General features: G+C 31.1%; 1 protein-coding gene and 1 long non-coding RNA gene across 2 annotated transcripts; both read right to left on the bottom strand.

The window, feature by feature from the left end:
• Positions 1 to 5,638: 5,638 nt before the first annotated feature.
• Positions 5,639 to 12,208, bottom strand: LOC133680975 (uncharacterized). The gene is made up of 10 exons (XM_062104048.1): positions 11,938 to 12,208; positions 10,513 to 10,638; positions 9,753 to 9,840; positions 9,209 to 9,294; positions 8,934 to 9,122; positions 7,493 to 7,677; positions 7,024 to 7,182; positions 6,841 to 6,921; positions 6,672 to 6,726; positions 5,639 to 6,082 (listed from the first exon to the last, which is right to left on the bottom strand). Exons 1-10 carry the CDS (start codon positions 12,046 to 12,048, stop codon positions 5,858 to 5,860), a joined length of 1,305 nt encoding a protein of 434 aa, XP_061960032.1. The 5' UTR covers positions 12,049 to 12,208; the 3' UTR covers positions 5,639 to 5,857.
• A 2,454-nt stretch (positions 12,209 to 14,662) lies between these two features.
• On the bottom strand, positions 14,663 to 15,209 carry LOC133687407 (uncharacterized). Its single transcript, XR_009840746.1, has 2 exons — positions 15,078 to 15,209; positions 14,663 to 14,974 (listed from the first exon to the last, which is right to left on the bottom strand). It is a non-coding gene; the product is annotated as an uncharacterized LOC133687407 (long non-coding RNA).
• Positions 15,210 to 17,902: the final 2,693 nt, after the last annotated feature.

Raw genomic sequence — 17,902 nt, 5'->3', positions numbered from 1 at the left:
ATATTAAAATTTAGAAGCTAATTATTTTATTCAAATGATTATAAGATAGAAATTTGGTGGAATGCTGCAAACTTTAGGTTTGCTAAGCGAGTCTGGAAGAATCACTGTATAACTAGGTAAGTTTGAACTTGTGAGGTTTTTTTTTTTTTTGTAAAATTATAATCTTTTTTATCATTATAATCTTTTTAGTTTAATGAACTTCTAGACTAGGATATGCAATTTTTCATATGATGCATATACATATGCTAAGAGAAGAGTCGAGTAAAATGAATTTGAGGCGTGAAAGAATTTTAGACCTCCCCACATTACCAAAAGTAATTAGGAGAGAAATCTAAAGTTCTTGACACTAGAGGGTTTTAGGAGGCGGTCATAAAGTAGGTTTTCAAATAAAAACAATGAGACTTATGATTTCATTAGCAATCATATTGATGGGTTGTTTCCTAGTGATTATTTTTTTAAATGTTTAACTAATGATTTATTTTGTAGGCTACATAGCTTGAGCACGAGCCAACTTCGATGGAATAATAGATGGAAATATATATAGAGAGAGAGAGAATAATTAGAAAATGATGTAGCAGTTCATGGATAGTTGAGTTGAGGCATTTATTGTAAGTAAACTTTGAGATATGTTGTATATTTTTTAGACTAATATTTTTTTGTCAACATCTTTGATTTGTTTTTATTTTTTTGTGTAGGAACAATATAACACTGGCTTGCATGCCAAATATAGAGATGACCTTCGTCAGTGAGTTGTCATAATATTTATAGATGGATAGGATGACAAAAAATGATTGACACCAATTTTCATCACTAACACGAATGTTCTGTCAATCTATTTATCAATATTTAATCACTGACTGAATTACCGATAAATCTAAAATCCCCAACAAGACACTAGTCGATGACATATATCCATAAATGATTTTTATACTGAAAGAAATACAACTTTGCATTAATAGAATTTCTGTTAGTGTAAATCAATTTTCTTGTAGTGACTAAGATCAAGCATCATTTAACTTATTTTTAGCATCACTTAATAAGAATTCCGACACTTTTTCTTTTCTTTTTGGGTTTCATGTGTAAAAGGTACGATACTATAAAGGTATTAGATAGTGTGTGTTTCCATTGTGCTAACTTTTGTGGTTGTACTTTGAAAAAAAACTAAGTTTAAGAAAAACTATAAAATGTAATGTTTTTTTAATCAAGGTTTTAAGAGAGAGTTTTCAATGGGACCCATGCAAATATGTGTTGCATGTTGATTAATCAAATATTTTTAAATATTTGATTGGATCAAAAGGTAGACCATACTACACCACACTATAAAAAAAAATTCATAACAAACTAGTCACTTGTTTGCGTACGTCGTGAGTCGGACTTAATTGTTTTTGTCAACAAAAAAAAAGAAAATACAGGTATTGGTAACATGTTTGACACCACAAAGAAAAAAAGCAAAAAAAGATGATGCACACATTAATAAATTAAGAATTATATATTCCAACATATGTTAAAAAATTCATGACCCTGACCAAAGATTGAGCTGATAAATTGAGACAAAGATGGATATCAAGATATATGATCACATCATACAGAGAGCTCTTTAAAATTTATTTATTTAGTTATGCAAAAAAAAAATATTTCTTTTATGAAAAGTAATTACTTCAACTCTTATGTTAAAAAAAAACTCTAGTATAATTCCTTCCTTTTCTATTAACATGTTTTTTTCATGGATTCTTAATCTACTAAAAATCATAAGCAATAACAATCAACCTAAAAAAATAAATATAAGTAATTTAAAATAAGAACGAAAAAGGTTTCCATGTAGTTAAAACTGTGCTATCTAAGTAATGTATTTTTCTCTTAACTTAACTTGAAATAAATTGGTCGGCCCAACCTTTTTGTAAAAACAATTGAGTGATGTATTGCCTACATTGGTAAATGATGTGTCACATATATTAGTAGATGATGTGTTGTTTCTAATTTAGACACCGGCCATCTCAAGTGACCAAAAAATCATGTTTTTTACTTGGACCAAAATAATCTTATTTTCAACCATATTTTAATATAAAACAACTAATAAATCCATATGTGGGCTTAAATTAGCTGAAAATAGGTCAAAAACAAAAATCCAACCCGAATACAAAAATTTTCTCAAGTAAAATGAAGCCCAAAAATCTCCTTAATGTAATGAAATGAATCTATTAACACCAATATTGATTTTTTGGTCACTAGAATTGAGCCAATCGACAACTTTCACTATAATCTTGTAATGCGACATCTCTCTTTCTCCTTTTTAACCAAAGGATAAGAGTGTAATGAAAATGAAGTTTCACTACTAGAAAATTGAAAAATACCAATATAAAAAATAAAAAAAATCAATAAATTTTTTTATCGATAACTTTCTTCCTTCCTTTCTTCCAAAACAACAACCCCTCTCTCAATTAATTAGCAAATTTGGCGGCTTATGTTGGTCGGCTCGACCTTATTTTTTTAAGAAAAATAATGTGTTGCCTGCATTGGTAAATGATGTTTCCCCTATATTGGTAGATGATATGTCGCCTTTGGTTTAGACATCGACCATCTCAAGTGGCCAGAAAATCAGGTTTTTGACTTATTGGACCAAAATAATTCTATTTTCAACTACATTTTTATTTAAAAACACTTAATAAACACTTTAGAGATCTCAATAAACTCATATGTGGGCTTAAATTAGCCAAAAATAGGTCAAAAAAAATAATCCAACCCGAATCCAAAAACTTTCTAAAGTAAGATAAAGGTTGAAAATCATCTTAATGTAATGAAAGGAACCTATTAACACTAAGATTGACTTTTGATCACTAGAATTGGGCCAATCAACAACTTTCTCTTTAATCTTGTAATTTGACATCTCCCTCTCCTTTTAAACTTAAGGATGAGAGTGTAATGAAAATGAAGTTTCCCTATCATAAAATTGAAAAATAACAATGAAAAACACCGATGAAAAATATTAAGTTAGTAATTTCTGAATGAAATAGCAACGGAATATAAAAAATAAAAAGATCAATAAAATTTTTTATCGATAACTTGACATGATAACTATGCTGATGGAATTACCTATGGAATTTTCATTTGCAAATTTAAATAAATTAAAACCTAATAGTTTTCTCTTCCCTCCTATTTATTGTTCTTCATTCTCTTTGAAAACAACAACCCCACTCTCCCAATTAATTAGCAAATTTGTCCACCCTCTTCAGAAATCTTGCTCCCAACCCGTCAACGTCGAACTACATCCATTAATAGTGTTAGCTTTCCTCTCTTAGTTCTATTTCTTGTGTACCTTCACTACACCAAGTATGCAAACCTACCGTTTTTTTTTTTGTAAAACATTTATATTTTAGGTTAATTTATTGAAATTTTCTTGTGGTATTTGTTAATGGCTTTTATATTTAAGTGTTTTATAGCTTTTTCCTAGATAATTTTATTGTATTAATGCATGATTTGTATGTTATGGTTTGTTTGGGATTTTGAGAAAATTGATTTTATTTGTCATTTGATAAAATTGAGTTTGATTTTGTAATTTAGGTGTGTTATAGTTGAAAAAAATATATTTTAATTATATATTTTAATTTTATTGTTAAGTTGAAAATTGAGAGAGAAAATTGATTTTTATAGAATTAATAATAATTAAAATATATTAATTTAGATTGAATAAGTTTCAGGGATACATCTCTTACTCAGTGCTAGCAACTCCTTTATTTCTTGCCTTGAGATCAGCAATCCAATAAATGGATAAAATTCCCAATATAGTTTTGCATAAATTATGCTAAATCATACTTGCAAATGACTTGATTATGTAGACTTGGAAGTGCTTTTATTTCTAATACAAGACATTAAGACTTGTTTACTTTTGCATTTCAAAAACTCTTTTTGCAAAAAATTAAATTAAAATAAAATAAATTTTTTTTTTGGTGTTTTTAAATCGTTTTAATGTGATAATGTCAAAAATAATTTTTTTTAAATAAAAAAAGTATTATTTTGATGCATTTCTGAGCGAAAAATACTTTGAAAAACAACCGCTATCATAGTCCCGAACACCTCCCTCTCGAATCAAACTTATGACAGAAAAGAAAAATATGGCATTTGGCATTGACTAACATTTTTTTCCTTGATTATGTGATGCAGCTCCTGGAAAATGCACAGGTCACTGTTCAACATGGAAGACATGTTCTGATTCTTTTTGCAGATAAATTTGTTCCTTTCAATTTCCCTTTTGTATCTCTATAATGGAGAGCTAGCAATGCTTTTCAGATACATGTGCCGTGGATTGGTAGCCTTAAGATAAAGGCAAGAGACACCATTGAGGTGATAGTTTCATTGCTTAAGATATTTATTGATGCTTTTTAAATACATTATATTTATATTTGTTGTATGTTTTATGTTTTTTTTAAAAAGATTCGTTCATTATTTCAATAATTTCATGGTTTAATGTGAGTAATTATTAACTTGCAAATACTTCTTGTTGTTGCATGCTTAAATTACTAAGGGAATTAAAACAATTAAAAAATTAGAGTAAAAATATCGATGAAATTATCAACAAATAAGTCCATTCCATTTATATTTTCATTCTCTTTAGGTTTAATGTGAATAATTATTAACTTGAAAATACTTGTTGTTGTTGCATACTTAGATTACCAAAGGAATTAAAACAACTAAAAAAATAAAGTAAAAATATTGATGGAATTGTCACAGACAAGTCCATTCCATTCATATTTTCACCAGCAATTTCATTCTTATTTCATCAAAAAATTACAAAAATTTAGGTATTTTCAATAGAATTTACTATTAGAAGTTCCATCAAAAATTAATTTTTGATAAATTTGCTGATGAAAAATAAAAGGTAAAATTTGATTTTTTAATTTTAATAATCCATCAAAATATTATCGACAATTTCATTGATATTTGAATTGCCGATGGAACAACAATCCTTGATGAGTAACTTGCCGACATGTTTCTATCAGAAATTTTATTGGCAATTCAAACATTGACAAAAAAAAGATTTTAAACACCGAAAAAATATTCCGTGGAACCAAGATGTTAACTTCAATATTTGTTAAAAAAAACCTTGTATTCTTTCCTCATGGTCAAATTAGTCCCCAAAATCTTTTTTATTTTTTCTGCAACCATTAAAACCAAATTTTTTTTATTTTTTATTTTTATAAAATCAAGCATCGTGCCAGGAAAATTAAATCAAATCAATTGATTAAAGCAACCACAACAACCCTAGAAAAGAAAAATGAATGAATCAATCTTGAAACCCAAACTCCAATCAAATCAACACAATGTACAAGAATGGAACCAAAAAAAAGAACCACGTTAGAAACAGCAGTAGAGATGGAAAAACCAAAATTTTTGCCTCGTTCTCAATTTCTCTATATTTACAAGTATGAATTCAATGTCAGGATGTTGCTATGACACCACAAAAAACCTATACAAAACAAATTAAAATAAATCATCAAACTCAACTGGTTATGCCGGGAAAATTACGCATGCCAAGTCAAATTCTATTTATATTTTCCGGCTGTTTCACTAGGTCTGCTGGTCGGTGAAAGTAGTAGACATAGCATGGGAGGTAGTGCTCTTACTTAATCACCCAAGAAATTGCTTAAACTATAAAATTACACATTAGTTTCTCCATTTCTTAATTAATGTATGTCCTATTGAATACAGGTTTGAAGGCCAAAGGAGCACGGGAGTTCATAATTTTAACTGCATTTGCATCATCTATCAATTACAAATTGCAAACACGAAAACAAAGACAGCATATTTAACATCCAAAAGTCACACTTACAAAATGCATTACAAAGCGGTTTAGTTCTGAGCTCTATGAGGAGCTTGTTCTGCTTCGGCTGCCAGGGCTGGCAACAGTCCTCGAACTAAAAGATTCTGATGAACCATGAAAGTCCCTCTGACCAGACAAAGCACTTCCTCGTAGTCCGGGAGATGGAACTTGACGGGGAGATCTGGAACTTGACGGGGAGATCTGTAACTCACTCCCTTTAGCGGTTTCCATCTCCAACATCTTGGCTTCATCAGCAAGTGTTGCTAACTGTTTCATAAAGGCAGCTTAGTGTAGATACATGTAACTTGGAATAAAAGGGGTGATGTAATTAAGTGGATCAACACAAAGATGCTGTATGGCACCGAATGTTAGAAGGGAGGGAGAAAGTGATTGAAGGAATCAAAGGTGTGACATGCAAATCATTTGCAGATATATCAGAGAGAAGCAGCTACATGACAAGATACACCAGTTGGAACACAGAGATTGCAACTTGGAAAACTTGGAATTTTGGCCTCCGAAGAAAAAAAGCTCTAAAATCCAACACTGGTCAAACTAAAACAGAATGTCGAATCTATACAAATTCCATTATAAATGCCATCACTCAGTTACTGTCCAACCAAAGCAGGATCTCTAGAAACATTACTATCTTTCAACATTGTTTGATAAAGGAGTCTGAGGCCTCAACCTGCAACCGTAGTTGCAGCCCAAGACTTTACCGCTGGACGAAAAAATAGTCCTTTGAAATTGAAAAGACTTGCTATAGCAATCATAAGCACCCCCTTTTTTTTTCTCCAGGAGATAATCATAAGCCTTTTGGATTGCCAATCAAATGCATGCATTTTATTTAATTATATACCCGAATATCGTTCTCTCTCAAGCGGCCCTGGAGAGCATTTATGGCAGGACTTAGACTGCAAGTTTCAAGTAAAAGAAATATCAATAGAAAATAATATTAACAAAAGTTCTAAAAGGAAAAAGAGTAACAACAAAAAGTTGATTAGACGGGAAGTTTGATTGTTCCTAACCAGTATTCAATCAATTTGCACATGGAAGCCTGATATGTTGCTGTGTGGTGAATGAAAGTCAAGGGATGTACTTTTCCATTCCTAATAAAATGCAGCACATCAGAAGAGAATAAGTGGTCAAAGTAACCGTACAAACATGAAAAAGAGAAGGTACACAATAAGTTTCTACACCATCATGATTACCTCATATTCTGCAAGATGGCTTGGTTGTATGCTCCACGCTCCTCTTCATATAACACACGTTGCAAATCACCAAATGACATTAGAGGTGAATCAAGCTTAAGCAGAGAGCATGTGGGCAAAACATGAAGAGGAATTTCTCTTCTGGAATACTCCGCACCACTATCAACATATAGAAGCAATTTTAGAATTTGCAATTGAGGATTGCCTTATGCTAACTTGCAAAATGACAGGACATTGTTAATTTGTGAATATAAAATACCACCACCAAATGATAGCAGATAATAACTTCAACCATGAACAAAATGGAAAAGAGAAACCTTCTCAAACTAACACACATTATAAGAGAACTGATGCCACTTGAACAACATCAGCCGGTTGCTGTTTTTGCAACAATAACAGATAAAAACTTGAAACAATTAGAAGAAAGGGTGTAAGAGAACCAACTGACAAAGAACACACTCAAGTATACCTCATGTCCAAATTTGAGCGGTGCATAGCTTCCTGCATACTCTCTGACATGTCCATGGGGTCTATATCAGTTATCTTATCACCTGAATTGCTGCTATAGTAGTTTCCTCCAATTCTTTCTCTCCCAACATAGTTGGCATCAGCATTAGCAAAGAAATCCCCAAGACCCAAAGATCTTGCCCCACCCTAGTCAATAGTATATTCACAGATTTAGAAAAGTAACTGTGAAGTATAACAATTTTTCTTTTGATTTAAGGGGCAAGAAGGTTCAGCAATGGAGATCACCAAGTGAAAATAGTAGTAGCATTGAAAGATCAGGACCTCTGGAGCATAAATATGAAAAAGAAAAATTAATCTGTATCATATCATTCAAAGATTTAAAGCACAAAGACAAGAAAACCTTGTGTTAATGAACACTTTTTTGACACAGAAAGAAATCACACAATCTATTGCAACCCAGCCAGCAACCAGATACACTTAACAAACAATAAACGCCCACTATACCAATATTTTTTTTTTATCAAATTAAGAATTTTGCAACAAAAGAACACATCGAATACAACTTTTATCTTCTTCTCTTGTTGTTTTCCCCCCAGAACAACTGCTCTACAAAGCAGACACTTCCATTTCCATCTTTTTTCTTATAAATAACCAGCCTGTTTATGCTGTTCAAGAGATTTTCAAACTTCTAATGCTAATCAGAAAGCACCAAATTTTCATTAATAGGCAAATATAAGAGTCAGAAGCAGTTTGTCACATCTCACAATGACCCCTTTATCTACACCAGGCCTGACTTGCTGTTTCCTATCTTTTCTATTTCTCAATGAATTTATATGGTGACATTCAGCAGCCCCTTGAGATGCTACAGTATATGTAATGCTTGGAAAAGAAGAGTATCTAGGCTGGATCTAAAAAAAAAAAAAAAAACTGTTATAAATGGTCTTCATGCTATTGCATTTGAGCCCAACCTAGCTGTATTTATACAGCATTGCAGCTTTACATGCAATTATTTAGCAAACTGGAGTAGAAAAACTAAAAATATTTGAAAAGAACTTTAATATGATGATAAACTGCATATTAGCCAGACTCCACATAAAGTGTGATCTGAGACAGCATAAAAGGGCATAGTAGCAATCTAAAAATGGAAATAACCAAGTTACAGAGCACCAGGGTCACCAGAAGAACATGTCTGGAGGTGTCCGGCAAGAGGAAATTTCCATAGTCTTGGTAGTAGAGAGAATGATGATGAGAACTTGGAAAATCACAATCAGTATAATAATGCTGCCCATGTGCAATGCCTTTTATCCAATGTTTAACAGAACACTGATAGAGCATATAGGTAAAATCATGAAACATCTACATCATCCATTATTTTTGTGAACTTTTTTATTTTTTCACCAATTAACATGGCCAGACTCAATTTCAAGAAACAAAGGTCGTACCTTACTGGATCCTGCAGCTCTTGAATCAGCAGTGTCCAGTTCAGGGCCCTCCAGACTTGCAATATCTGAGGAAGATGAATCAAGCTCTATTATTGAACTTTTATTTACAGGCAATGCAGAAACAGGTCTTAACATGTTATTCTGTTTCCCATCTGAGGACTGGAAAGCAATGACTTGGATTCTTCCAACCTGAAATAATTCAGATTAAGATATGTTTCAGCCAAGCTACAAAAGTTTTCAAAAGACTACCTACGTAGCATAAATCTAATGCAGACCTTATTGACATCCTCATTAAAACAGGAAAATATCAGGCCGATAAACCCAGGATCTAGAAGTTGGTACATTGCCTGGGTCCTCACATCTGCACAGGGTAAGCGACAAGAGTGAGTTAATTTCCAGTGACCATTTGTAACAAGTATAAAACATGTATCAACTAGTCAACAAAAAATTGGGAAATTGTATTATTGCAAGTTTAAGTTGATGAGAATTAAATAAACAATAAAGTGTGCTTCATGAGAAAATAGCATGGAGTGCAGTAGAAAATTAAGAATAAAAAACATTAATAAGAACAGCCAATGTTATGTGAGAGATTTATTTGAGTAAAAAAATTACAAATTTAGGTTTGTGTAAATAATCCTCAAAACAAAAGGCTGTTCTAATAAATTAAATGACACTTTTAGATAACATAAGATTTTGTGTTTGTCCACAAAAGAGATCAAGCATGCAAAAAAATTAGAATTGATGTGTGTGTGTGTGTGTGTAAACAATATTAAATGCTCTTCATGATTTTCATCCAACTTTGTGGACTTTGAAACATACCAACATGAGAAGGAAGCACAGTAATATGAGGGTGTGAATGATACCACCCTATCACTCTTGTTGTTCGTCCTGTTGATGCAGTCATTCTGTGCTACAAAGTTAACTATACAACATTACCAAAAATCTTCAACATCCCCATGCATATGCATCATGCAAGCTAGACTACCCCTTTCAATCATCAGCAGTAATGAAGCAAAAGCAGATCTAAATGTCAATTTGCAGTAGTGACCCTAAAGGTCATTGCTATCCAAATCTCTGTCGGAAAGTCATGACTCAAGAATGCAAATGCATGAACTACATGGCTTTAAAGAACCTCTATTAATGTCAAAATTTAAGTTTGCGACTATCATGTCAATGACATGACAATCTGTGAAGAATCTACAGAAACCCATCCCACTGGAAAAAAAAACAAGACAAATAGGAAAAATAAAAGGAATGATAATGCACAGAATTTTGTTTATGGAGTGGATTTCATTTCCTGTGACTCATCAAGTAGACCTTCTAGTAAAAATTCACTTGTGACTTGTGAGGTCACAAAAAAGAACAATCAGAAATTACTTTGTAAAATATGAAAAGTCTAAATTTATAAAGCAATGAAGTCATAAATTAATAAGCAATATTGGAAATATTATTGGAAGTTTAAGCTAGTTTCATTTATCAACAGCATGAAGTTTTCCTATTATGGAAAATATAAATTTTCAGGTAAATATTAAGTCATTCAAAACAGATAGAATTATCACACAAGAACAGTAAAGGATATCTCAGCTTGAGCTGATGCTGCAGCCAACTGTTCCGGTTTTGTCTCTACCCGGTCCTTTCTCCTATCAGATCTTGACTGAGGTGAGGCTCCCCATATTAATGCAGTAACATTGCCATCTTTCGCATACTGATATTCCAACATCAAAACCAAACAATCATACACAAAAATATAAGCAATATGATGTACATGTGCACAAACACATAAAAATGAGCAAACCCACTTTCAAATTCACTAAATATAAACATTCCCAACCCCTTCTAAGAAAAAGGACGGATGAAAATACCAGATTCAAGTAGTTAATTATTTACAAAGAACCAAGCATAGACACAGCACACTTTCCAGATCCTTGAAATAAAAGTAGAATCCTAGTCAGTGGCATTGGGCTCTAAAGCAAATGTCAAATCACAAGACGAAAGAAAGAGCATAAGTAACAGACATGGTCGTTCCAGAATGAGTATAATGACATTAATATAGGAAAAAGAGGTTTAAATCTCCAAAAATAAATTGCGTCAATCCCAACTTTCAGTCTATTCAACTGACCCTGAAGTGCCACAATTCCGTTTTCGATGTAACACATTCACAGAACACCTAGTAAAAATGTTAAAAATGAAAGGTATTAAGTAGAGACTAATCCAAACGTTTTTCAACCAAAATAAAAAAAAAGGATATGATTTGAAAAAAAAGAATCCATTAAAAATTTAAAAATTAAACGAAACACAAGCAAAACATACACAAACAGACTTTTTCAACAGCATTACAGAGAAGTTTTGGAAAAATTAGCTACAGTTTAAAAAACAGGTTTCCCACTGACAAATAAACACAACACATTTAGTAACAATTCAAAGGGAGAAAGACGATAAAGAGTCGATGATTATATTAAAGAAGGAACTTTTCTACAGTCCAGTTCAATAAAATTGCAGATTGAGAACAAAATATTAGAATTTATCAAAAAATAATTGTATATGCATAAAAAAAAAGGACTTGACAAGTTTTTATGCAAAAAAGCAGCAATGGCTGAATTTGAGAAATGTATATAATGAGAAAAGGAGAGAATGGAAGGAAAACTAGAATTACAGCTCATGATCCATAAAAAACCAACCCTTATAAATCCCATTGCCATTGAAAGAACAAAATAAAAAAGAAATACAATATACAAGACAATTGACAATCTCAAATTCTGGAAAATGGGAATCAAAACATTTGAACAGATTCCTAAAAGCCCCATCAAAGCCCAGAACTAAAAAAAAAAAATTCAATTCCATTTCCATTTAAACAAGTAGTTAAAAAAGAATTACACAATTTCAAAGAATAACCCAAGAACACAGCGCAACCGATAAAAAATACAAACATAAAACACATGTAATAAATAAAGAATTGAAAAGGTATAGCTTGATTATTATGCAAACTAAAAATAAAAATAAAAACCTCAATATCACCAAGGAGGAGGCCAAGGATTTCTTCAGTCTCGGTAGACAACGCATGGGTAAGACATGTTAACCAGACTTCCTCTGTCATCTTCACGCTCGTTAAAGACATGATGCTTCTTTAAATTGTGTCTTCCTTCTTCTTCTTTTTTATTTTTTGTCTTTTAGAGATTCCGAATAAGGTTTGTTTCTCTTACGTTCTGTCTGTCCTCCACTAGAGAGTAAAGAGAGAGTTTTCGGGTTTAGAGAGGGTGGGAGGGAGGGGTAGATTTTGTGTTTTGACAGGGGCCGATGATGCAATTTACCATGGTAGATGTTTATTTTTAAAAATTATTTTTAATATTAATATATTAAAATAATTTAAAAATATAAAAAAATTAATTTTAAATAAAATTTTTAATTAATAGGTCAGGTGGGCTGGCCTACTTGTCAGGCAGCCGTGTATAATCTTTTTTTAATTAAATTTTTTTTAAAAAAACTTAATTATATTTATATTAAAACTTTTTTTTTTATTTAAAGAGGTTTTTTTTTTTAAATAATGATCACTTTTTCTTATGTGTTTAATTTCCAAAAAGATTTCTTCTTATTTTTATTTAATCAATTTAATATATTTATTTATTTTTATTATTTTTTAATAAAATAAAAATATATTTTAATAAATAAAAACTAAGCCATCATGAAGGTTTTTTTTTTTTCTCACTAATGATTTGTTTTGCAAAACATGCGAGATCTTCAAACCCATCAGTCCACTTTAGTTTTACATTTATTCTCATTAATAATAATAATAATAATAATTTTTTAAAAAATAACATTGTCTCTTGGAATTACAAGTTACAATTAGGGCTCTTGCCATTCCCTCCGAACAACTTTTATGGATACATCCTTTTGTCTTTAGTTCCCTCGATTTCACAAAGCCTTCCCATGCCTCCAACTCCCCTGGAGATGGTCATAATTTTAGACGCAAAGGCACATCACCTGTTTGCTTCAATTCCCTTGATGTTCTACAACAAGACATTCAAGCTCATCATCAATTATCCCCACCACTCATGTTTGTGAGCTGTAACTTCATTTTTGGAAACCTAATTGATTGTGCCCTCAACATTAATATAAAAGTCTCTCTCTCTCTCTCTCTCTCTCTCTCTGGGAGTATGATAATTGATGAAAGAAGCATTGAAAATGATTTAAGGAAGGTATATGGAGGAAGTTGCTTGAACAACACAAATGTTTTAGCTACAGGCTCTTAGTCATGGTGCTAAGAACCTCTTTGTTTGAGTAAAAACTCGTTGGCTCGATGAAACCTAACATTGTGTTTCGAGAGTGGAAAAGTGAGACCAAGGAATTAGAGAGGAATGGAGATGACGGTGGACAGTTAGTCTCCATTGTTTGAGAGGAAGGAAGAGAATGAAGGGAGAGGAAGGAAAATTCTCCCATGAAGCCACCAAAAATCAATCTCTCCATTTTGGAGAGAAAGTATGGGAAATATTGAGCCCAACTACTCATGTTAACCTTGAAAACAAATTTCTTAACCACACAAGGTTAGATCCTTCTGGTTTGGTTTTCTCTTCTATCGTGGCTTTGATTTTGATATAAATACATTTGTAGTTCTAATTTAGATAATTAGATCCTTATGATTAATTATGTAACTTTTACTCAACAAGAGTCCTTCTATCTATGGTTAATCTAAATTTTGATTTATTTTAAAGCATTTGGGACATGTGTCAACTTCTTATTGAATCCAATTCTAGAAAAATTCAAAAAATAAAAAAATATTTTGTTAAAGTTTTTTCCCAAATTTTTATTCATTTATAGATAGAATGTTTTTCAGAAGTTCTTTGCTTACGTTGGAAATTCTGCTACTTTATTTAAAAAAGACAAAAAAAATGATCATATTCCTTTTTGTTAGTTTCTCATGAATTAATGCTGGATTTTTCTAATTCATGAGAAACTAAAGTTCTTAATTATTTCTATCCTAATATTTTTATTTGGTCTTTGAAAATCGAATGCAAAATCATATAAAAAATTATGAAAAAAAATAAAAAAAATCCAGCATAAATTGATGAAAAATATCAACAAAAAAAGAATTAACATTTTTAAATAAAGAGAAAAATTATGATGAAAAAAAATTCAAAAAAGCAATTCCTAGAAATAAATAAACACAAATTTTGCAAGAATTCTTAACAACATTTTTTGATTTTCTAATCAGTTTCTCTCTCTCTTTTTTTTCTATAATTGAAACTAATATGAAGATGATATGTGCCTCCCCTACTTTTATATATATATAAAAAAAGTTAACGAAAAACTGGGTTGACTATAAACGTAAAGATCTTTGGTGCATAAAGGACCAGAATATAAGGAATTAATTGCTTAAATTAAAACCATAAGGACCTTTTTTTGTCAAATGGGGTCTCGATTGTAATTTAGCTGTTTTCATGCTGGTTGAAATCTAAACTTCTTGTGTGTGGAACGCAGGGGAGCACCTAACTTCCCTGGACAACTTGTTATGGCAGTGAAAGGAAGATGAACTCTCATTGCAAATCCATGTCCGTGTCTGGCACTGGACTGGACCTTATAACTTCCCTATAAAAACAGTTGAAGATCCATGTTTTCATGAATAGATAATTTCTTAAGAGCTACTGCTATGGGTCTCTAACTCCAAGCCTAGCTCCGTCGACATGGGAGTGCGAGGTTCACAGGTTAAGTTCATGGAGAGGACTTTCCAACACAAGTTAACAAGCCAACCATTCCTTAATTTGGGATTAAATGAAACATTAAGTAGTACAAAATACAAATTAACGAGAGAGATATTATTCCTTTTTATTCAGTACTTCTTCTTCTTCTTCTCTGAGAATTTTTATTCATGCTAATCTATTACTGTATCCACGAGTGCAAGAGGAGCGTGAACATATAGTTTCATGGAGACCCAGTTGTTGACTGAGTTTGAATAGGAGAAGCACAGCACTTGTTGCAGCAGGACCCTCGAGATGGAGGTGTGCAGCAGACACAAGTTGGACATATTTTTCGGGAGGTTCCAGCGAGGCCTACATGCATAAAATAAACCAAAAATAGTCTGCTGGTAATGAATTGAAAAACAGAAATGAATCGGAGAGAGGACGTATATGCTTAATCAACTAGACTGCATACCTCGATGATTCAGACGGCCGGCTTCAGCTGATGGTATTATTGGAGATAGTACCATGGCGAAGATGAAGAGGCTCACCAAAATAGACTTCAAAGAATTTCCTGCCATATCTGTGCCTTGATATTGTTGAAGATATGAAGATGATGTTCTGATAAGATCATGGACTGGCAAAGGATGTTTATATAGGCCTGAGGATCTTGGACCTCAACATACGTTAATGTCAAACATGGTTAACCACACGAAGGTCGGCAGAGTCGTAAATGGTTGCTACAGTGCAACATGAAGGCATCTCAATAAATAATAATACATGTCCAGTCGTCTTTTAGTTTATAAAGATTAAATATATAATTCATGAAAATATGAGGATTAAATAATTAGTTTTGCTAAATTAGAGGTAAAAAAAGGCAGCTTGAGAATCTTTGACTTTTGGATTGATCGTTTTAACTGTCCTTGATAGGCAACTATTGGTCATCAACAGCTCATTTTTGAGTTCTACTAGCTTTCTCAGCTTAATTACCAGTGATAATTAACTGGTACCAAAAGTCAAGGATCCATTAATATTGTTGCACTTTTTTTGCTTTGAATATATGCTTGTGCATGGTGTTTTTCCTTTCATTGGGAAAAATATTTGGCAAAATTGCACCGACCAAAAAAAAAAAAAAGAAATAACATGGTATGCTAGACACTGCATATCAAAAACATTCTGAGAAATATGACATTTTAATCAAATAGTTAAAATGGGTTGTCGCACATTCTAAGAAGGGAAAAGAAAAAAAAATAAAAACTAAAACACAAGATGCATACTAAAATTTTATTGATGATATCTAGTGTATTATTAGAAAGATATTAATGAAATAAATCTAACAATATAAAAAACAAATCATAAAAAATAATCATAAAAAATAACTGAAGTAGGTCACATGCTATTCAAAGATGGTGGATGACTCGTATTTTTTTGCGGCGTGTGACTCACTCTAATCATTATTAATAATTTTTACTAGTGTTGTTGGATTTATTTTATCAAGATTTTTTTGATGATATCAATAATATTGTAATTGAAACTTAAGTACATCTCTGAGTTAATTCTCATTGTTTTTTTATTTTAATTTTTTTCTTTCTCATCCTCCGAATTTATGCCACCTCATTTTAACAATGTTAACCAAATTATGTTATTTTTCAAAATCATTTTGTTTCCTGTTCTAATTTGCTACTTTTTTAAATGTGCAATTTTTTTATTTTTTTTTTGCTTGTATAGCTTCTGAATCACGGTCTTCTATTATATACATTATTTACCAACACAACACGTACGACATGTATAATCACATATGAAGAAATTATATATTTCTTACATTTATCTTTCTTATATTTAAATGAAAAAAACATACGTGCTCAAGCGATAATTATTAATATTTATAAGATAAGAAATAGACATAAAATGCAGAGAAAAATCACATCTAAGTTTACTAAAACTGATTAGAATATCTCTCTATTCCTAAAAAAAAATATTTAATTTCCTTTCTTATGTTTCTCTCTTCTATATGGTAAGTATCGGTAGATACAACTTGAGAATCTTACAATTTCTTCGCAAAAAACGATCTTCTTAGAGAATCTGTTTTATATGATCATTAATTATCGAATCGGCAAATGTAAGGCTACAATTATCTTTGGTCTAGGTCATCTAGTCTGATGAACATTAGAGCTTACTTGATTTTTCATTAAAACTTTAAAGTATTTTAGATAGACGTCCTATTGAATTAAAAATGAAGAAAACTTTTGTATCTAAATCTAAAACCAACCAACAACAAGACTCTTTAAATATAAACAATGAAATGGAGATTAGATTTTGCCAAAGTCTTTGGATGATTGTTTCTTACAATGACATGGAATGATCATGGAATTTATGCAAAGAAATGTGTTGTATTTGTTCCTTTTTAGTATATTTTGATCCATTTAGAATGCTTGTAATAATTTGATTTTTAATAAGACAGAAATATAATATAGTATGATAATACAGATTATTATTATTTTTTTCATAGAGTTGCAACATGATAAAATACAATGATACAAGTGGGTCAAATTTATTATATTTATTAAATAATTTTTTTATGTAGATCAACAAGGCAAGAATATGAAGTGAATCATCCTGAATACCTCCTCCAACACGTATGTTGAAGTGAAATATAGATGCATCTTTAAATGTCAACCTACGAACTTCAGAAACTAGTGTTGTATTAAGAGATCATAAAGGAGAATTTCTATGTATCTTCTTACATCCTGCACGTATTAAGGAATTTAATGAGAAAGTAATTATGTAATAGATTATTTGGCTAAGTAGAGAGTTCATAGGGAAGCTAATTTAGTTGTGTGGTTATAATTTTTATTCATAATTTCATGTCTGACTGTGCTTTCTATTTTTTTTAGTGGCTTAATAGGGAGATTTTTTACACGTATTTTGACTTTATCTTTGTTTTCTTTCTTTTTTCTATTAAGTCATGTTGTTAATGACTATAACAAATGCTTAATAAAATTATTGTTTTTTTTATAAATAAAAAATTATATAAATAAGATATTTTAAACTTGAAATCTTTTTCTTTATTTTTAAATGAAGTTAAGGTATTTAAAGTTCAACATTATAACTTATAAAGGAATTAATGACTATTTGAAAGTTGATATTAAACATAAATTAGAAGGAGAACGAAGTATACTGGGATGGTTTCAATCGATCTTAATTTGCTGGTTAAATTTTGATTTCAACTTGGATTTTTTTTTAATTAGATGTTAACCCTGATTACCTAAATAAAACTTAATTGACTTAATTACTTGGTTA

This window comes from Populus nigra, chromosome 1 (assembly GCF_951802175.1).
Source record: "Populus nigra chromosome 1, ddPopNigr1.1, whole genome shotgun sequence".
NCBI lineage: Eukaryota > Viridiplantae > Streptophyta > Magnoliopsida > Malpighiales > Salicaceae > Populus > Populus nigra.
This window is presented reverse-complemented; position numbering and strand designations above follow the sequence as displayed.